This window comes from Liolophura sinensis, chromosome 6 (genome assembly GCF_032854445.1).
Source record: "Liolophura sinensis isolate JHLJ2023 chromosome 6, CUHK_Ljap_v2, whole genome shotgun sequence".
In the NCBI taxonomy this organism is placed as follows: Eukaryota; Metazoa; Mollusca; class Polyplacophora; order Chitonida; family Chitonidae; genus Liolophura; species Liolophura sinensis.
The window spans coordinates 56,872,690-56,890,638 of NC_088300.1; the positions used below are offsets into that span (position 1 = coordinate 56,872,690).

At 38.8% G+C, this 17,949-nt stretch overlaps 1 protein-coding gene across 1 annotated transcript in view; it reads right to left on the bottom strand.

Moving 5' to 3' along the window:
- The window catches only part of LOC135466669 (Na(+)/H(+) exchange regulatory cofactor NHE-RF1-like), a 29,598-nt gene continuing 11,649 nt past the window's right edge, over positions 1 to 17,949 (bottom strand). The window contains exons 2-3 of the mRNA XM_064744294.1: positions 2,268 to 2,329; positions 1 to 1,463 (exon numbers count right to left, since the gene is read on the bottom strand). Coding sequence (XP_064600364.1) covers positions 870 to 1,463; positions 2,268 to 2,329 — 656 coding nt within the window. The 3' untranslated portion in view covers positions 1 to 869. The remainder of the gene's footprint in view (positions 1,464 to 2,267; positions 2,330 to 17,949) is intronic.

Here is a 17,949-nt window from a genome sequence, read left to right on the forward strand (position 1 = left end):
TTTGTAAAGAGTAACTGCCTTTTTTTATTTATAACAAAATATAATTTCAGAGTTGTATACATCAACCGACATGAGCAATCCAAGTACAATAGTGTACAATATTGGACCCCTATGTGCAGCAAAGTTTCATCTGTTAAGGCATTTCTGAGTAGGTAATCACTTTGTGCTCACTAAGTTCATTCATTAATTCACATATCGTCCAATCACAATTAAAGTATCAACAACTGGATATATGCATATAAAAGCAATCAGAGAAACACATCTGGGCCAGTCTTCTATTTGTTACAGTGCTGTCGTAGTTCTAGTTAGATATAGATATAGATATACATATATATGAGTGTACATGTATGTGAGTGCTTATCTATATATCTCTTAAAGTATAGACAAGTATTATCTCAAATTCATCCAACATTCCCAAAGTTACTCCCAATTATGAACACTGAATAGTTCCAAATTTATGATGCAAGTAAAAAAGATCAGACCAGTGGCCTAGCACATTTTGCTCCAATATTTCTTCAAAACACAACTGTTCTTTTTTTTTGTGTATATATTCCAAATTCAAAGTCATTTTACTAAAATCTGATTCATGAACAATTCCTGTCCACAAGGGGGTCATAGGCTGTTGGCCAACATGCATGGAGAGCTGGTCAGTGGATTGGGTAGGAACAGCCATGGACACCTCCCAACTCTGACCATACCACTGGACTGGTCATCACCTGGGGGAGTTCTGTTATCACAATGGTCAAAATGATACCTCTTCTTGCAGATCACCAATGCATGAAGGTTGAAGTGATTATTGCAAGCAGGGTAAAACTCTTAGTCTCAGTTTCCAAATTTACAAATTATTAAATCCATTGAGCACACGACTTTCAAAGTCGTTGGAAGATATCATACTTGTCTTTGAACCCTATTTTCTTGCTCTTCGCATCAGCTTTCTTCTTGGCTGCCAGCTGTTCTCTCATTTCTTTGGCAGACATTCGCATTAACGGGTCTCCATTGGCTTGGGCACCATTTGTCTGGGGTTCTGGTTTTGGAGGCTGCACTGGCTCTGGGGTAGGAGCTCTTACAGGTTCCGGGGTAGGTTCCCTAACAGGTTCCGGGGTAGGTTCCCTAACAGGTTCCGGGGTAGGTTCTCTAACAGGCTCTGGTGTTGGTGCTCTGACAGGTTCTGGAGTTGGATCTCTCACAGGCTCTGGGGAGGGCTCTCTGATGGGTTCCGGAGAAGGTTCTCGGGCAGGTTCTGGAGAAGGTTCTCTGGCTGGTTCCGGAGAAGGTTCTCGTGCAGGTTCTGGAGAAGGTTCTCTGTTGTGCTCTGGTTCAGGATCGTCTGTAGGAGGAGGAGGGATTGTGAACTCAGCTATTGCAGACTCAGGCTCTTCTCGCTCAGGAGCAGCTTCTACTTGACTTGTATTGACAGCGCTTATTTCCTCATTATCTGAATCCAAGTCAACCTGGCCGTTTGTCTGCAATAATAAGTTTTTTTCACCATAAGTAAGGGATCTCCTTCTCCTATGTAAAAACAAGTGCTAATCTGTAAAAACAAGTGCTAACCTGTTAAAAACAAGTGCTAATCTGTAAAAACAAGTGCTAACCTGTTAAAACAAGTGCTGATCTGCAATAATTGCAACATCTGGCAAAAATGTCTTGTACTCAAACTATGTCTTAAGTGAAAGGTTCCTGTTACAAGAAAGAATTCCAAAATTTTGACCAATCTTCCCATGGTAAAAGACAGGATGTCAAACACTCAACAGACAGCGCTACTGAAAAGAGCAACTTGTCACAGCTCAAACAGCTTTCCACGTGACCACTTATAACAATTGGTCCTTTAACAACTTTTTGGACACAAAGAGGTTGCAACACATGCAGGTATAATGCAATCTGGTATTAAGTTTCATATGATCAAAGCATGGTTAAAGTCTATACTTATAATATAATATAATAAATATAATATAATATAATTAATATAATATAATATAATATAATAGTCTTCAAAGAAAACTAGTGTTCTTTTTTTTTAAAACTTAGTCTCAAGCAAATCCAACAAGGTAATATTTCCAAGAATCTTCCTGATATGTACAAGTCTGAAATCAGTCATGACTGTTTTTTCTTTGGTAATGTCTGTGAAAATTGTGAAAATGGCAAATAAATAGTTGCAAATGTAAGTAGAGCATTCTCTTAATAGGCAAAGGTGCAAAGACATCCTAAATAATTTGTTGTATTTATAGAAAACTCATTAGGTTGATACAAACACAGGCTAGAAAACCTACCTCTATATCTGCACTTGTAACTCCATTCAGCTCGCCATTTTCCCCGGTTTCTTCATTTGTGTCTGTAAACAGATAAGGGAATCCACTATTAAGCACTAATACAAGAAACACAAATTTGTCATTCCTGCCAGTTTCCACTCATAGCTCATGTTTTTGTGTTTCTTTGCATAGACTTGAACACTTCAAAGCATAACTGTGTTATAGTCTCGTATTATATATTGGAGTCTGCTAAACATTAAAATCCACACAACACTACAAAATTACACATTTCCCTTTTTAATAACATTCAAAATAATAATAATGCCTTTAACAAAATACATATCACTAACTCATTATTTTTTGGCCATGAATAATATCACGTACAGAACTTATTATTTGACAGAGGTGTTATTATTTGAAATACACCTGTACAAACATATCTGAATATAGCATGAGATTAGCTTAGTGCTGATAACATAGATCAGGATTTGATGGGAGTGGTCAGGGGAGTAAGACAGGAAAGGTTTGGGAACAAGGTACATTGTATACATATCCCAATAAATCACTATCCCATTTACAGGTTCGTCACATGACTGCATTGTTTTGAACAAGAACTGGAGTCACTAAGCAACTGGAGTTCAGACAGTTGACTGGAATCTGGCCTCAAGAAGTCCTTACAACAAACTGCCCTTAAAACCATTAATGTGGCATATCAAACTAGACCCCAGTTAGGCGCCCTGTCGAAATAGTACAAGGCTACTTTGAGGGAGAGGTGAATAAATCAATCTGCCACCCAACTTGCAGCAGTTGGTGTAAACTGGAGATCGGCCATAGGAGACTACACTGGCCTTCTGCACAATGAGAACAACTGCATATTGCATATTTCTGTGACACAGAACATAGGTTATTTAGAAGTTAGTAAGATGTCTATCAGCTCCACAGGCAATTTTGCAGTGTATTTGAAGATGGGACAGTGAAAGACCTATATGTACACATGTAGTAGACGTAATTCTCATTTAATTCTCAATTCCCTATTAGTAATCAATACACAGCTCATTCTAATTACTGGCTACCCTGACCCCTCCTGCATCTGAACTGTAATCAGGGTGGAGGCAGTCATTATAGCTTGTACTGTAATCAATACACTCAGATAGCCTGTGATTGGTCAGTCAAGCTCTTCACTATCAGGGTAGAGTAGAAATGGTCAAGGACGGTTTTAGCAATAGGGCAATACTTGGAACTCTGCCAAGGTACAAGCATATAAATCAAGTTGAATGACACAGGACAGTTGCATCGGGCCACAACACATTATTTGTAAAAATCAAAGTTTTACAAATGAAACACACCTTCCAGTTGCCTTGCTACATGTATTTTTGTACTGCTTGTAACTTCTCTCCATACAGGAGTAGTAAGGAAATAAGAATTCAATTCAATTTAATATCTACTGTTATTCCAACAAAAGCCATTCAAATGGTATTTGATTTACAATGCCAAGATCTTCCTGATGATCAGTAATGTGTATTACAACTGATAAAAATAGTAAAATGCTTAGCTAAAGATGCTCCAAAGTTTGCCATGATGTAGCGACATGGCTACTGCTTCTTCAGTGTTTAACAAAACGGGTGATGCTAAGTGCTAGACCATTAAGCTTTAGTTTAAGTAATGCATTATACATATCCATGAAAGGACAGCGCCAACTTGCAACATGTCCTATGTCACCAGCTAAAAGAAAGAGAAAACAAAGAACAGGATGATATTATAATTTGGCCCACAGCTAAAGAAATAGCAATGTCAAGAGCCACCAAAGATTTGTGCATGATGAGACTGCTTTAATTAGTGTCAGCCCTTAACAGCCTACACCCTCATGATGACGGCCGAATAGGTGGATGTCTTCACAGAACAACAACTCACCTGAGAAATCATCTCTACCACTAATTAACCTGCTACACCTGTTTATTGTGATGCACTTAAAAACTCCAGCAGAGATAAGCGATACGTGTAGGGAGTGAAGAGTTAACAGAAGATAGGCCGTGTGAAATCATCTGCATACCTTTAGTTCAGAGTTAAATGGATTTTTGGTGCACAGAGAAAAATAAATGGCATGTCAGCAAAATCGCTAAGACTGCCCTGTTGGCTTTATCTGCCCAAAGGTTCATTATTACACAGAGACTTAAAGAGATAGCTCGGGCGACAATGAAAAAAAAAAACTGACACATTCTAAGGCAACACTCACGAAAACTTAGTAGCTCTTTAATGTTAAGCTTCTTGAAATGCATTACAGTTTAATTTCAGATACATGTACCGACACAATTAAGAAAATTTTAAATTTGTTCATGTGACTTGTGGTTTATACAGAGCTCAGGAATATTTCACTTTATGATGGAGGTCTAGCTTATGGATGAAGGAAACTGGAGACAGAATCTGAAGAATGGCATACTACACATCAACGACACATGAGAAACCTTCTGACTTATTTGAAACAGCATGAGTTTAGATTAAAGGGTGCAACTTCATTGATCAAGGGCTTGTTACTTTCAGGAGGATCCCACTGCATGGCTCACCCAACCTTACTCCAAGGAAAACTGTTGTTTAACAACCAGACTCAAGGATATTTCAGTTGTCCAAGGATATTTCAGTTGTCCAAGGATATTTCAGTTGTCCAAGGATATTTCAGTTGTCCAATGACAGCCAGTTTTCTAGATGCAGAAAACTGCCCAGGCAATCCATCATTATTTGGTACATTACTGGAAATTTTCTCAGTAGTGACATAAGGAGATGCATGGAGAAGCTGACCATCAGTGGTTTTCAATGGATGCTAGAATGCAAAAGGAGACCCACAAGTTCTGTAAACCATTTTTTGTCAACACAAACAAAGAGAGATGGGAAATCTATGAATTTCCTGTCCAACCCCTTGACTGTGTATCTTCTAGTTATGAGTTAAACCCACATTTTTTTTCTAGTTATTGAAAGACAAACATCAACCACCCAGCTACAAATCCCTGATGAAATCATGGAAAGTTAACATGAAATTATGTGAGACGTTGTTTGAATGGAACTATTTTATCTATCAGTTTGAAACTGCAAACCAGAAGAAACAACGAACTGTTCACAACTTGTAACATACATGAAAAGCTCCAAGTAATAAAACATAACAGAGTATTAACAAAAATTTGTCTTGACTGAATATGAATTTTGCTCTTACATGGATCACTGAAGAGAGAGACCCTCTCCGGCCGTAGTGCCACACTCATTGTAATTCCACTTCGTCTGTCTGTCTTTGTCCAAAACTTTGCTGTAGTTGAACGTCAATTTGTTCAGGTAACAACACAAGTAAGTCCAGACAGTATACTGGCTATAGGTATAGTACAGACAGCTACTCAGTCACAATCACAACTCTCAACAGTTCCACATTGTTCTCTTCTATATCAGTTAATGACTTCAATCTTCCTACACAAAAACAAGACTGAGGAGAAGCCTGCGGGGATATCTGGCATAAATAACATTTTCATGAATACCACGCTGTTTGTCACCACCAGGTATCCATAAAATCTGAATCATTATCTAATTTGGACAACCATGCCTGTATGCATATGCAAATTGTAATCTTCAGACCTGATTTTATCACTGAAAGGTTATACTTGTATTAAAACAATTTTCTTCATGGCCACGTCATGAGTATCTTTACTAAACCTATCACACATACTATATGTAGATCACAAAGATGACCCAGTGAAGATAAGACTTCCATTTGTAGGGGTGAAGCACAGGTATGATTAATTAGGGTTTTTTTTAAATTTAGTATGTAGTTTTTAACACACACATACATATATTAATCCAATTAAGTTTGTGCTTTGGGCCATACAGCTTGCTTGTTTCTTGGTAACAAGGAAGGGCTGCTTCATTTTCACTGAGCAATCAGGTTAACCCTTATTTAGAGATTACCCCTTGAGTAATGCCCCCTTGTTTAACACAATCTGGAGCTTGTATAAACTAAAGCTTATCAAGGAAATTTCTTACAAATAAAACCTTCAACTATTTATGCACAGCCAAATTCAGATTTAAAAGTTTGGTTTAAAAAAAAACGTGATTAAGTGCCTAGCTGGGATACAATATGGATCTGCAGTTTATTATTTATAAAAAGTTAAAATGTCAGCATTTCCTTCACTGTTGAAAGTGATGTTTCATTCAGTTAGGTGTCACTTTTGTTTCTTTTTCACTTTCATTATGGTATTCATCCTTCAGTGTGCAATGTCCTCCATGTACCTCAAAAAAGGTGATCATTTTTAGGGCATAAGCACAACAATACCTGCTGTTTGGTTCTGTATACTGTGACAATACTTCCATCACAATGCAGGTAGCCCACGAGCACCCTCTATTCATTGTTTTATTAATATTTACTACCTTCATCAACACTCATGGGTAAACTTCAAGGACCTGTTTATCAGCAATAAATTAATATATTTTAGCAGGTGAATGGTGCATGAGGGTATAAAATAAAATCTTTACCCTCAAGATATGATCAGCTAGCCTATCAAAATACAGGCAGCCAAGGTATTTACAGCCTAATTAGGCTTATATTACCATGTCACACTTGGCAAGAAAACAAAAATGGTCTAAAATACACATAAAACACAGCTCATTCATCAGCATATGCATGCTGTGATCAGTTTTAACAGATGTATGCCTCTTCTATCAGGTGGTCTGTGCCATGCTGACAGTATCTAATAAACCTGGATTCACCTGTAAAGCAGAAGAGAATGTGGACAGGTACGCCACAGTTTGTCCACATTCCACTATATGTACACTGACCAGGGAGCCTGACCACACAACTACAGCACTGTTTATCCCTGCATAAGAATGGCATGTATTCACCTGTGATTTACAGGTCTCAAACATTACCTGTAATTAGATACACAGCTGGGTTTGTTCAGACAGGTGAGGTCAGGCAGGGTTGTGGGTAACAATTACACGAGCCTCTCAGAATCTAGGCCAGACACACATACCCATATCTTCTGTACAATGTGAGAACAGGTATATGTGGGATCTTACAGCTCGACTGGCTAAACGGCAAAATCTTTCTTAATTAAGCGCATGGCCATAACACTGTTATTACCAGAACATCATGTATGTTTGTCTTCAGAAGATATTTATCCAGTTATGTAATGCAAAAACACCAGTTACATCAAAAAAAAACCCTGCTAACCATACGTAAATCACCATTGTTGAAAAACTTAAACCATGTAAAGAAGTTACAAGACAAACCTTCTAGGATACACACAATTTTCCTGACTTGACTTTATTACATCTATGTCTCTCTTTTCCATTCATTTTCCTAAATATTTAGGGCTACAAATGATTCTAGGCTGCAGTTCAATGGTTGAGTTCAAAGTTATGTTAAGATGAGATAAGTTAAATGAGAAATAGATTTGAACTACCATGGAAAAGTAAATTATGTAGAGCTAAATCTTTTGAGATATGGAAATGTACAGGAATTAGGGGCCAGGAACATACCATGTTCTACAAGGAACATGTCAACGAAAGGGAGTTGCGGGGTGGGGGGGGGGGGGGGGGGGCGAGAGGGTTGATGTGGGTTGTCCACAAATAAAGTGGAGAGGTGTTTATTTTTGCATACATATATTGAATACTGAAAACAAATAATAAATACTTTAGTCTTCCCATAACACAGCACTCTATTCTGTTCTACTCAGCACATGTTTTACTACTCAAATCTAGGGGAAAGTAAATGCCCATAATCCTCCGTTTACTAAACATGAAACTGTATTTTGAACATTTTGTGTAAAAGACAACAACAGAAAAAATAAACTTTCCCCTTCCACGTATGAAATCACTGTAAAGTCACAGCAAACAATTACAAGGAAATGACAAAATACATATGCACATGTGCTCAACTGGGCAAAACTGAGGGCAGGTAACTGAGATCTGAGGGGGGCAAACCAGAGGAACAGGTACATTTCTGAGAGCTGTGTCACTCAGTGCTAAAGGGGGAAGAGGTCATCTCACTATAAAGCAGGAGAAGTTTGGCCAAGAACCAATCAGTACATGTACTTAAATAATTAGCTTTCCAATATATACCCGAGAATAATAGAGCAAAGTGAGTGATGTTTCATAAATGTTTCATAAATAACCATAAAAATTGTAAATTTCACAAAATGGAGCAGTATGAACAAGGTGGAGGTGACTGACTGCTCACCTCCAATGTTTCACAAGGACTACTCACTTCTAATTATTTCCACACCGTTGACCTATCACATATTTCCCCACCTCGTCACCGCACCTACAGTACTTATTAAGGCGTGGGTCTGTGTAGGTGGGAGTGAGCTGACGGAGGTACTGATGCACTTAAGATTTTCTGCCACATACAGGTACATGTACATACTACTTTTTTCTAGCTCTAGGACGTTTGTCAATAACTCATCATTTAGTATGTGATGTGCAGTTAATCGTCAAACAGATAGGCAAAAACGAAGATAATAATATAGGTATTGTGTAGTAGCTACAGCAATAACTGTGCTTTTACAGACATAATCATATTGGGACTGGCACCTGCAAGGTGTTGCCATGACTTATGTTGAGGGGTGCTAATGGGTCATTTCATATCAACTGTAATACAGAAAGTTGCAAAATTACATGGTGCCTTTGTTTTATTGCTCTTGACTAGCCCACAATATTTTTGTTTTGCCTTCTCACCTACTACAAATGTAAAGACATAATTCTTTGTTCCTGTAATAACATATTCAATATTGTAGAGGGCTGATAATGAATGGAGATCCTCAGATACCGAAGCTATGATCTCTGGCTGTCCATGATACACCAAGGCCAGGAAGATGTTTACAAATGGTCGCTAGGACAATATTCAAAATACTCTTTTCCAGGATTTTAAATAAACACCAGGAAATGCTAATTGCCCGTGTAAGAGTATGACAAGCTGACACTATCACATACTGACTTCAACTTCACACAAACCACATCTAATGTTTTCCTGTTACCTGGAGTGAATACGGAAAAATGTGGCTTATCTTACACAAGAAAATGATTAAAATAATCACACCAGAGTAGCTGCCTCACTGTTAAGATCATGTAAGATAGAGCACAAACAGTTTAAGTCAGCTGTACATGAACACATATTTCTGATTAGGAACTATGTTTAATCAGACATGTGGGGGGGGGGGGGAGTAGTCAGCAATGTGTGTCATTCCATGCTTCATTGCTAGAAAGTTAAGTTTATATACATGTTATGACAAGCTCAGGTGAAAATGACTCTACAATAAACTTGTGTGTGTACCTGAAGAGAATAATTGAATACATTACTTCATTACTGGTTGGAGGCTTAGGCATACATGTATAGAGTTAAAGGTTAAAATGTCTTCTACATCTACAAATGTCAAATGAAAGATGAAGATCTGTATAAATTACAATAAACTTGTGTGACAGAAGAGATTCTTTAACACATTACTTCGTTGATGGCTGGATGGGTTCATATGCTTAAGGTGAAATGTCTTCTACAAATGTCAAATGAAAGATGAAGATCATAACAGGGTCTTAAACTATGTCCCATACAGTCCTTGCTCTGCTCAATTCATCCCAACAAGCGCTCCCTGATCACATCACCTGAGGTTTCCCAGTAATTAATTATTCGTCAGAAAACAAGTTCAGGTGTGTTGAGCTACCCTATGTTATGTATATTCAGCTGCACAAATTACCTGCAGGTCATGACGAGGAGGTGGGGGGGGGGGACATTTAGGGTCTGGTATTACAGGTAGCTCCACGACTGCTGACTCTGCATTGCTACTGATGTTTTGTTTAGAATCTACCCACCTGAGTCACCTGCTAACACAAGGGTGGCTCAAGACAGCTGACAATAACAACATCAAACAGGGCTGACTGCACTTTCCAAACAACACAAAGCCTGGCACTTCACCCAGCTACATGTCGAAGATTAGCCAGGGATTGACAGAGTTGTCTGACCTCTGACAGGATGGGAGGTGTAATGTGAATGGGAGGACGTGGGGTTACAGTTTGGAGGGGGGGGGGGGGAGGGTGTGCAGCCGGTGATATGCAGCACTAACACCTTGGCATGCAGCTCATGATTACCCTGAAAGATATCCCCAAATAAAGCTCATCATTCACTGCATTCTGACTTCTCCAGGAGATGGGGCCAAAATGTGTCCATTCCTGAGCACAGCCAGGTCAGCTGCAGATAGAGCATTTTCAATCGTATAGACACTAAGGCAGCTGGGAGAATATAAGTCACCACTGAACACTGGGTTTCTAAAACAAAAATTTACCTTTCCAAACTTTGTGCGACAATTAACAGGAGTTATATTGTTAAGGTCTTTCCTTGTGCTGTCTGAAGTACACACATGTGTATGGTAAACAGGCTGCCACTGTCACACTCAGGTACAATACGACAGGATGGCAAGCTGCTGTCATCTGAGCACCAGTAGCATCTGTGTCAACTCCCTCCATCTTTGTTTTTGATACATACAGGTAAACAAAGTTTTAGCTAGCAGAATGCAGAAACTCGTGGCAATACACATGCACTGGGTAATGCATACATAGATACTAGTATTTAATAATAAACTCAGATATTTATCATGTATTTGCATTACTGTTTTTCACATTTATCAGTAAATATCATTGTCAGGCATGCTGTATAGAAAGTAATCATAATCTTATTTACTTATTGGATTGATCTTTTGTGTTATATTCAAGAATATTCACTTATACGACCGTTACCGGCATTTTGGTGAGATGAAACCTAGCAGGAAGCTGCAAGATCTTCCCACATACAACCAGAGAGGAAGCCAGTATGAGCTGGACTTGAAACTCACGACGACAGCACTGGCAACAACAACCCACAGAATCTCACAGACTGTTATGTCCCCAATCAAACACACTGGAATCTACACAGGACTCTCAGATATCAGGAAAAAGTTCAAGTTAGTCATGGTCGAAATTTATGGTCATTTCGGGTACATTAAGATTTATTTCACCAATACAGATTGGTGAGCAATCTAGTGTTAAATGTTTTGAAACCTACATCATAAAATAGCTCTAACTCATTTCTAGACTTAAAAAAACTTTTTTCAATAGGCAGCATGCTATTTTAAGATGGCTGCACTTAATGAGAGGAATGTATTGCTGAGATTTTCAGCACGAACGAGTTTTGTATGGCTATGTACTGGATATGTCTTCAATTTATAAATATCTCTATTACATATGTGTTAACCTTAAACAGCCGATCAGGATTTTAATTGACACTTAACACAGTAAACCCTGCCTAATTTCTGCATGTCCTGCACACAAGGAAGTGGGTCAGGGGCCATAGTAAGGCCCTGGTATTTAGACCCAGAACAGTGGTGTGGTGCAATGTGGAAAATTTCTGCTAAACAAAGAAACAAAACTTGTCAGTGGAGATGATAACCTGGCACAGGAATACATGTATCCTTATAGAGGTGTACAGAGCCATAAATAGCTTGTGTATCACCCTCCTGGCAAGTTCTAACAGGTGTATTGTGACACGGTGGTGGGAGCCAGTGTAGCTATGCTGAGTGAATTCCTCTGGAAACAGACCATAAACACAGTTACCATTGTGTTACATAAACACATCAATAATCTGAGACAGGCAACAAAAACACACATGAGAATTAGGTGTGGGACATTCCTGTAGTCACTATATACGGCCTGTGGGCCAGATATGGAGTCAATTAGGTTTGTGCTATGTAAAAGGACTGGACAGGTACTTAAGTTAAGCAGACGAGTGTGGTAAGGAGAGACACTTGCATGGCGCACAGACATACATGATGGCCAAATGTCTATCTAACATTCCTTTAAACCCCTACCCACTTTGTGACAGCTCCTTCTGGAGGAGGGCCAACCCCTGTTACAAAGGCATGGCTTAACAGGAAGGCAGGTCAATAGTGGCCTCTTCCCAGGCCTGACATATGTATATATACAAGTATGTACATATATGTATGGAGCAGCACATTTGCAGGTTGACATAAGGACTACCCAGTTTCACATAGCTTACAGGCTGAATATATGGGCCTGTGCTATACATATGCTACTGCCAAGTGCTGAGTGAACCATGCACACAGCAACAGACAAACATACGTCGATCAATTAAAGACAGTTCCATGGTTTTCACATGTACTAGTCTGCCAGAGCATTCTTTATTAAAAACTATTTCATTCTGACAAAGTTGGCCGTCGTGGATTTTCTCTTAGGAAGTGTTTCTTGCGCATACAGGCAAGAGGGTTGACAGATTGGAAGTGCAAGATTTTCCTTTGTGATTTAAATATTTTCAGTTGTGGATGATTTTGTTTAACTTTCTATGGTTCAGAAAAATGCCACAATTCATCATTTTCTTTTTAATGTGCAGTTCAACGATCTATAGCCTGAACTTCATGGGTTAAATCTGAAGATTTTCAGCCAAGATATCTACAAAGTTTGTGCATATCTAATAGAAGTCCAATAAATGTACACTCAGTGAGTTACAATACGTCACAATATAGTTCATTCCGATAACAATAGTTAATATCTGTTCCACAAGAATAACAATTTGTTAAAAAAAATCACTCCAAACTACCAAACATATTTATGACATGGTGCTTTAGAGAAAATACTGTATCTTTGCTGCAGAAGAAATTTTAAGAGCAACACATATGTACATGGATAAAGGCTATATATGCAATTGCCAACACACTCCATGCTGTTTAAAAAGGTGCCAGAACATTGGAAGCATACGTAATTCATAGTATTCACTTCTATAAGGTGTTTTGGTTGTAAAGATTTGGTTGTCAAGATTTGGTTGGATTCTACCTGTGCATCAGAGATGTGTTCTACTCTTTGTCATAATACACGTGTTAATAATAACATAATATTGTTTCGAACAGCTCTTCCCACCTTAAATACAAAATCGTGATAATAATCCTTAACCCAGCCCGTGAAGTGCTTAGTGCCAAAAATAGAGAAAATGAGAGTTCAGAAATGCTTCCCGTGCAGTCAAAACAGCTGGAAAATACATGTAGAAAGCCATGCCACAAAACAACTTGTCAATCAAATCTGAAACAGATCTGCATGAAAGCAATCAAGTGGACAGAGGAAGCCATATCAGAAGATGAGGCAAGATTTTGGGGGGGGAGTAATTGTGGAGCGCCTGCAGACATGCCGAGTGCTTGCCATCTCACCTGGATATCTGGACTTCTCACCTTTATAGCCTCGTTACTACTCTCTCCTCTCACCACCACTGACAAGAAGAAGTCAAAAACACCATTACAGTTTGTCACAAATGATACAGATAACCCATGCAAACAATTGGAACAGGTCGTTTGTCACAGGTATTTACAGTGTTCCCAGACCGCCTACATGCTTGCACAGGTAGACAGGTATTTACAGTGTTCCCAGACCACCTACATGCTTGCACAGGTAGACAGGTATTTACAGTGTTCCCAGACCGCCTACATCCTTGCACAGGTAGACAGGTATTTACAGTGTTCCCAGACCGCCTACATGCTTGCACAGGTAGACAGGTATTTACAGTGTTCCCAGACCACCTACATGCTTGCACAGGTAGACAGGTATTTACAGTGTTCCCAGACCACATACATGCTTGCACAGGTAGACAGGTATTTACAGTGTTCCCAGACCGCCTACATCCTTGCACAGGTAGACAGGTATTTACAGTGTTCCCAGACCACATACATGCTTGCACAGGTAGACAGGTATTTGCAGTGTTCCCAGACCACCTACATGCTTGCACAGGTAGACAGGTATTTACAGTGCTCAATAATCAGGCCATTATTAAAAATTTGATCGTTTGGAGGTAATCTGAACCATCCTACAAAGTAGGGTCCTCATCTTAATTTTATTGGGCTTATGATGGAATTTCTTTTTATTTTTCTTTACAATCCCTATCTTTTGCATTAAAAAAATAGGCCTGTGGACCTACACGATGTTTTTTTTTTCAGTGGGACTACCATTAGCAAAGAATTTACTATTTCTGGCTGACCAACAGACAATGACAATGTTGACTGACCAACCCACAAATACAATGTTGACTGACCAACCGACAATGACAATGTTGACTGACCAACAGACAATGATAATGTTGAATGACCAACCCACAAATACAATGTTGACTGACCAACCGACAATGACAATGTTGACTGACCAACAGACAATGATAATGTTAACTGACCAACAGACAATGACAATGTTGACTGACCACCAGACAATGACAATGTTGACTGACCAACAGACAATGACAATGTTGACTGACCAGTCGACAACTGCAATGTTGACTGACCAACAGACAATGACAATGTTGACTGACCAACAGACAATGACAATGCTGGCTGACCAGCCGACAACTGCAATGTTGACTGACCAACAGACAATGACAATGTTGACTGACCAACAGACACTGACAATGTTGACTGACCAGTCGACAACTGCAATGTTGACTGACCAACAATGACAATGTTGACTGACCAACAGACAATGACAATGTTGACTGACCAACAGACAATGACAATGCTGACTGACCAGCCGACAACTGCAATGTTGACTGACCAACAGACAATGACAATGTTGACTGACCAACAGACAATGACAATGTTGACTGACCAACCAGCAGTTGCAATACTGACTCATACATAGCTTATATTGTTACAATGTTTAGTTGCCAGTAAGTAGCTCACATTTTTCATAAGACCTTCTTGATCTAGCTAATGCCAGTAACATTTCTTCTGAAGTCTTGATAACAGAAATTTACTATTGCTAGTTTTGTTTGTTACATATCTACATTTGATCAGTTTACACATGTACATGTACACATTCTACTAACCCCTTGTATCTATCAAGGTGATTGACAATGGCTTTTTAAGTACTGTGCAGAAGGCATTCTGTTAGCCAGTGTACAGACATGGTAACAGACCAAAGGCTTCAGTCACAGTCATCTATGTGTCACATACCTCAAGCTTATTACTTCTCTACTAAGTGTTTACATACACATCCCCTGAACTGTCTCCCTTTGATGTAAGGTCACCATCAACAACAGATCCTGGATATGTGATGTGCAGGCTATGTGTGCAGCACCGAAGCTAGAGTATTGCAGACTAACCTATATAATACCTTCAGCAACCTACTAGTTCAGGTCCACATTGTAAACATCTCACTTGAACTCTGTTAAAAGTCTCAGGTGAATGCAAAAACTTGACTACAAATGGAATGTGAAAGAAAAAACTCACTTTAGACACACAATTGAACCGTAGACGTGCCTTAATTGATTTATTTACATATATTTGAATGATGTTTTATGCCCTACTCAAGAATATTTCACGGACAGCATTATGGTGGAAATGGCTTAATAGAGAAAGAAAAACATTTCTTAAAGCTTAGTTATTAGGCAATGTTTATATGGACAGCATTATGATGGAAATGGCTTAATAGAGAAAGAAAAACATTTCTTAAAGCTTAGTTATTAGGCAATGTTTATATGGACAGCATTATGATGGAAATGGCTTAATAGAGAAAGAAAAACACTTCTTAAAGCTTAGTTACTAGGCATTACTTGGCATACTCAGCTTCCTTCACACCTGTACACACCTACAACCTACAACCATTATGGTCAACTGAACAATCATAAACAGTTAGCATTATTGTCAGAAGAGATACATGAAGTCCTTGTAGTATAAATTTGGGTGGAGCTGGTATTGATATTACATACAAGAAAAGGGTCAACAAAATTACAGTTAATGGCCAGGAATTAATCTGTGTCTTAATCTTACAAATTAGTCAGGTGACAAGCATGTGTGGATAGTAGTGGGTGTGCAGGTATGTCTATGTAGTCCCTTGTGGCCCTCAGGTATGCAGGTACCTGTGTATTTGCCTGCATTAGCAAATGATTTGTCATCAGCACCAGGTGTGGTGTGAACAGTCACTTGATGGACTGTTTACAAGCATCCAAGCACAAATGTATATCCCTAAAGAGAACCTAATATATTCAGAGGTATAGATGAATATCTTATTAATTTGTATTCAATCCTGCATTTGCTTCGAGTGAAGTATTGTCAATATATGCAAAGGAGACAAAACCGCTTTTCTAGTTGAGAATACCAATTAGTGGAAGTAAACCGGCAGATAATACCAATAAACTGTTAGTTGTGAGAAGTGCTTGCCCATGTGCACACACCTATGCTCCATGGATGAAAGGACTTACAACAACAGAATAATTGAGCAAACATCTTATGACCTGCTTGGTCACTGCATTGACTGTATAAACCTTCACACCAGCTTATAGGTACTGCTCATAACTTTCCTATCAATTGACTCTTTTGTGGAAATAACAGATTCCGAAAATACATGAATACATTACCACAAAGTATTCACCTCCTAGATGTGCTGGCTTTAATACTATCTCAAGGAAATTTGTTACGCTCTAGATCTTGACACTACCTGACCCAGGTGTGCACCTGTCCTCATTAACCTTACATGATGCGACACATAAACATCACAGGTAGGTAACGGTTAAATATACGTGCATTACGTAACCAGATAATATACATGTATACGTGCACATTTGCACCTTACTGGGAGAAGTATTTAAGTATTTAGGCATGGGGTTTAATGTCGTATTTTACAATTTTTCAGTCAAATGACGACAAGGAGTCATTAGGTGTGTGAACATACATTGTGTCTCCTTGTGCGTGTCCATGTCGCTAAAGTGCTGGCGCCACTGAAGTATCATGCCGAAGACACCAGACATGACACCCCACCCAGCCACATTATACTGTCACTGGGCCAACCAGTCATGTTTCTTTCCTCTTATCTCCCATTGCTGAGCACCGAGAGAGGCAGCAATAAGTACCATTTTTGAATGAATGAATGATTATGGCTTAAGGCTACCATTTTTGAAGTCTTTGGTATGACCAAACCTGGGTTTGATCCCAGGGTCTCCAGATTTCAAGGCTGATGTTCTACCCATTAAGCCGGGGAAGCAGTCATGCATCATGCTGAGAGAAGGGGCTAATGTCATATGCATGTGCCGTACATGTTATAGCTCAAACACTACACATATCCTGTAAGTCCTACATTCCAAAGGTTGTTATGTTTATAGAACGTAAGTACATACGTAATTCCTTGTTTACTGCGCAGTTAATTGAAATAACAGTTAAGACCAAGTCAGTACATCCGGTCTTAAGCAATCCATGTGGACGACAGAAATTCTGCTGTATACACCCCACCTTAAGCTGCTCTTAACATGAAAACTGATTGTCAGAAGTTGTTTACACCATAAAAGTTTCCGTAACTGTGCATACCCAGATCTCAAATGCTTGCACTGTTTCGTCATGTTAAAGTTTATTTAAAACGGATAACTGTGAAAAACATTTTGAAACTAGATGCAAACATCAAAAAATTTGCCGTTTGATGAGGCACTTACACCATTCAGTTACCATATTTCCAAAGGCTACATTTGTCATTCACTGTAACATACTGTAATTCTTTTCGCATCTTTACAAGATGTTTATTTAAGCATATTCTGAAGTCATTATTATGTGTTAACTGATAAAAGTATACTTTTTGTAAAGCCCTGAAACTGGCCAATCCACCCAATGTAGTTTTGTATCAAAAATCAAATAAAAAATGTGCATAAATTCCACTGAAAGTTGCTCTTTCCTAT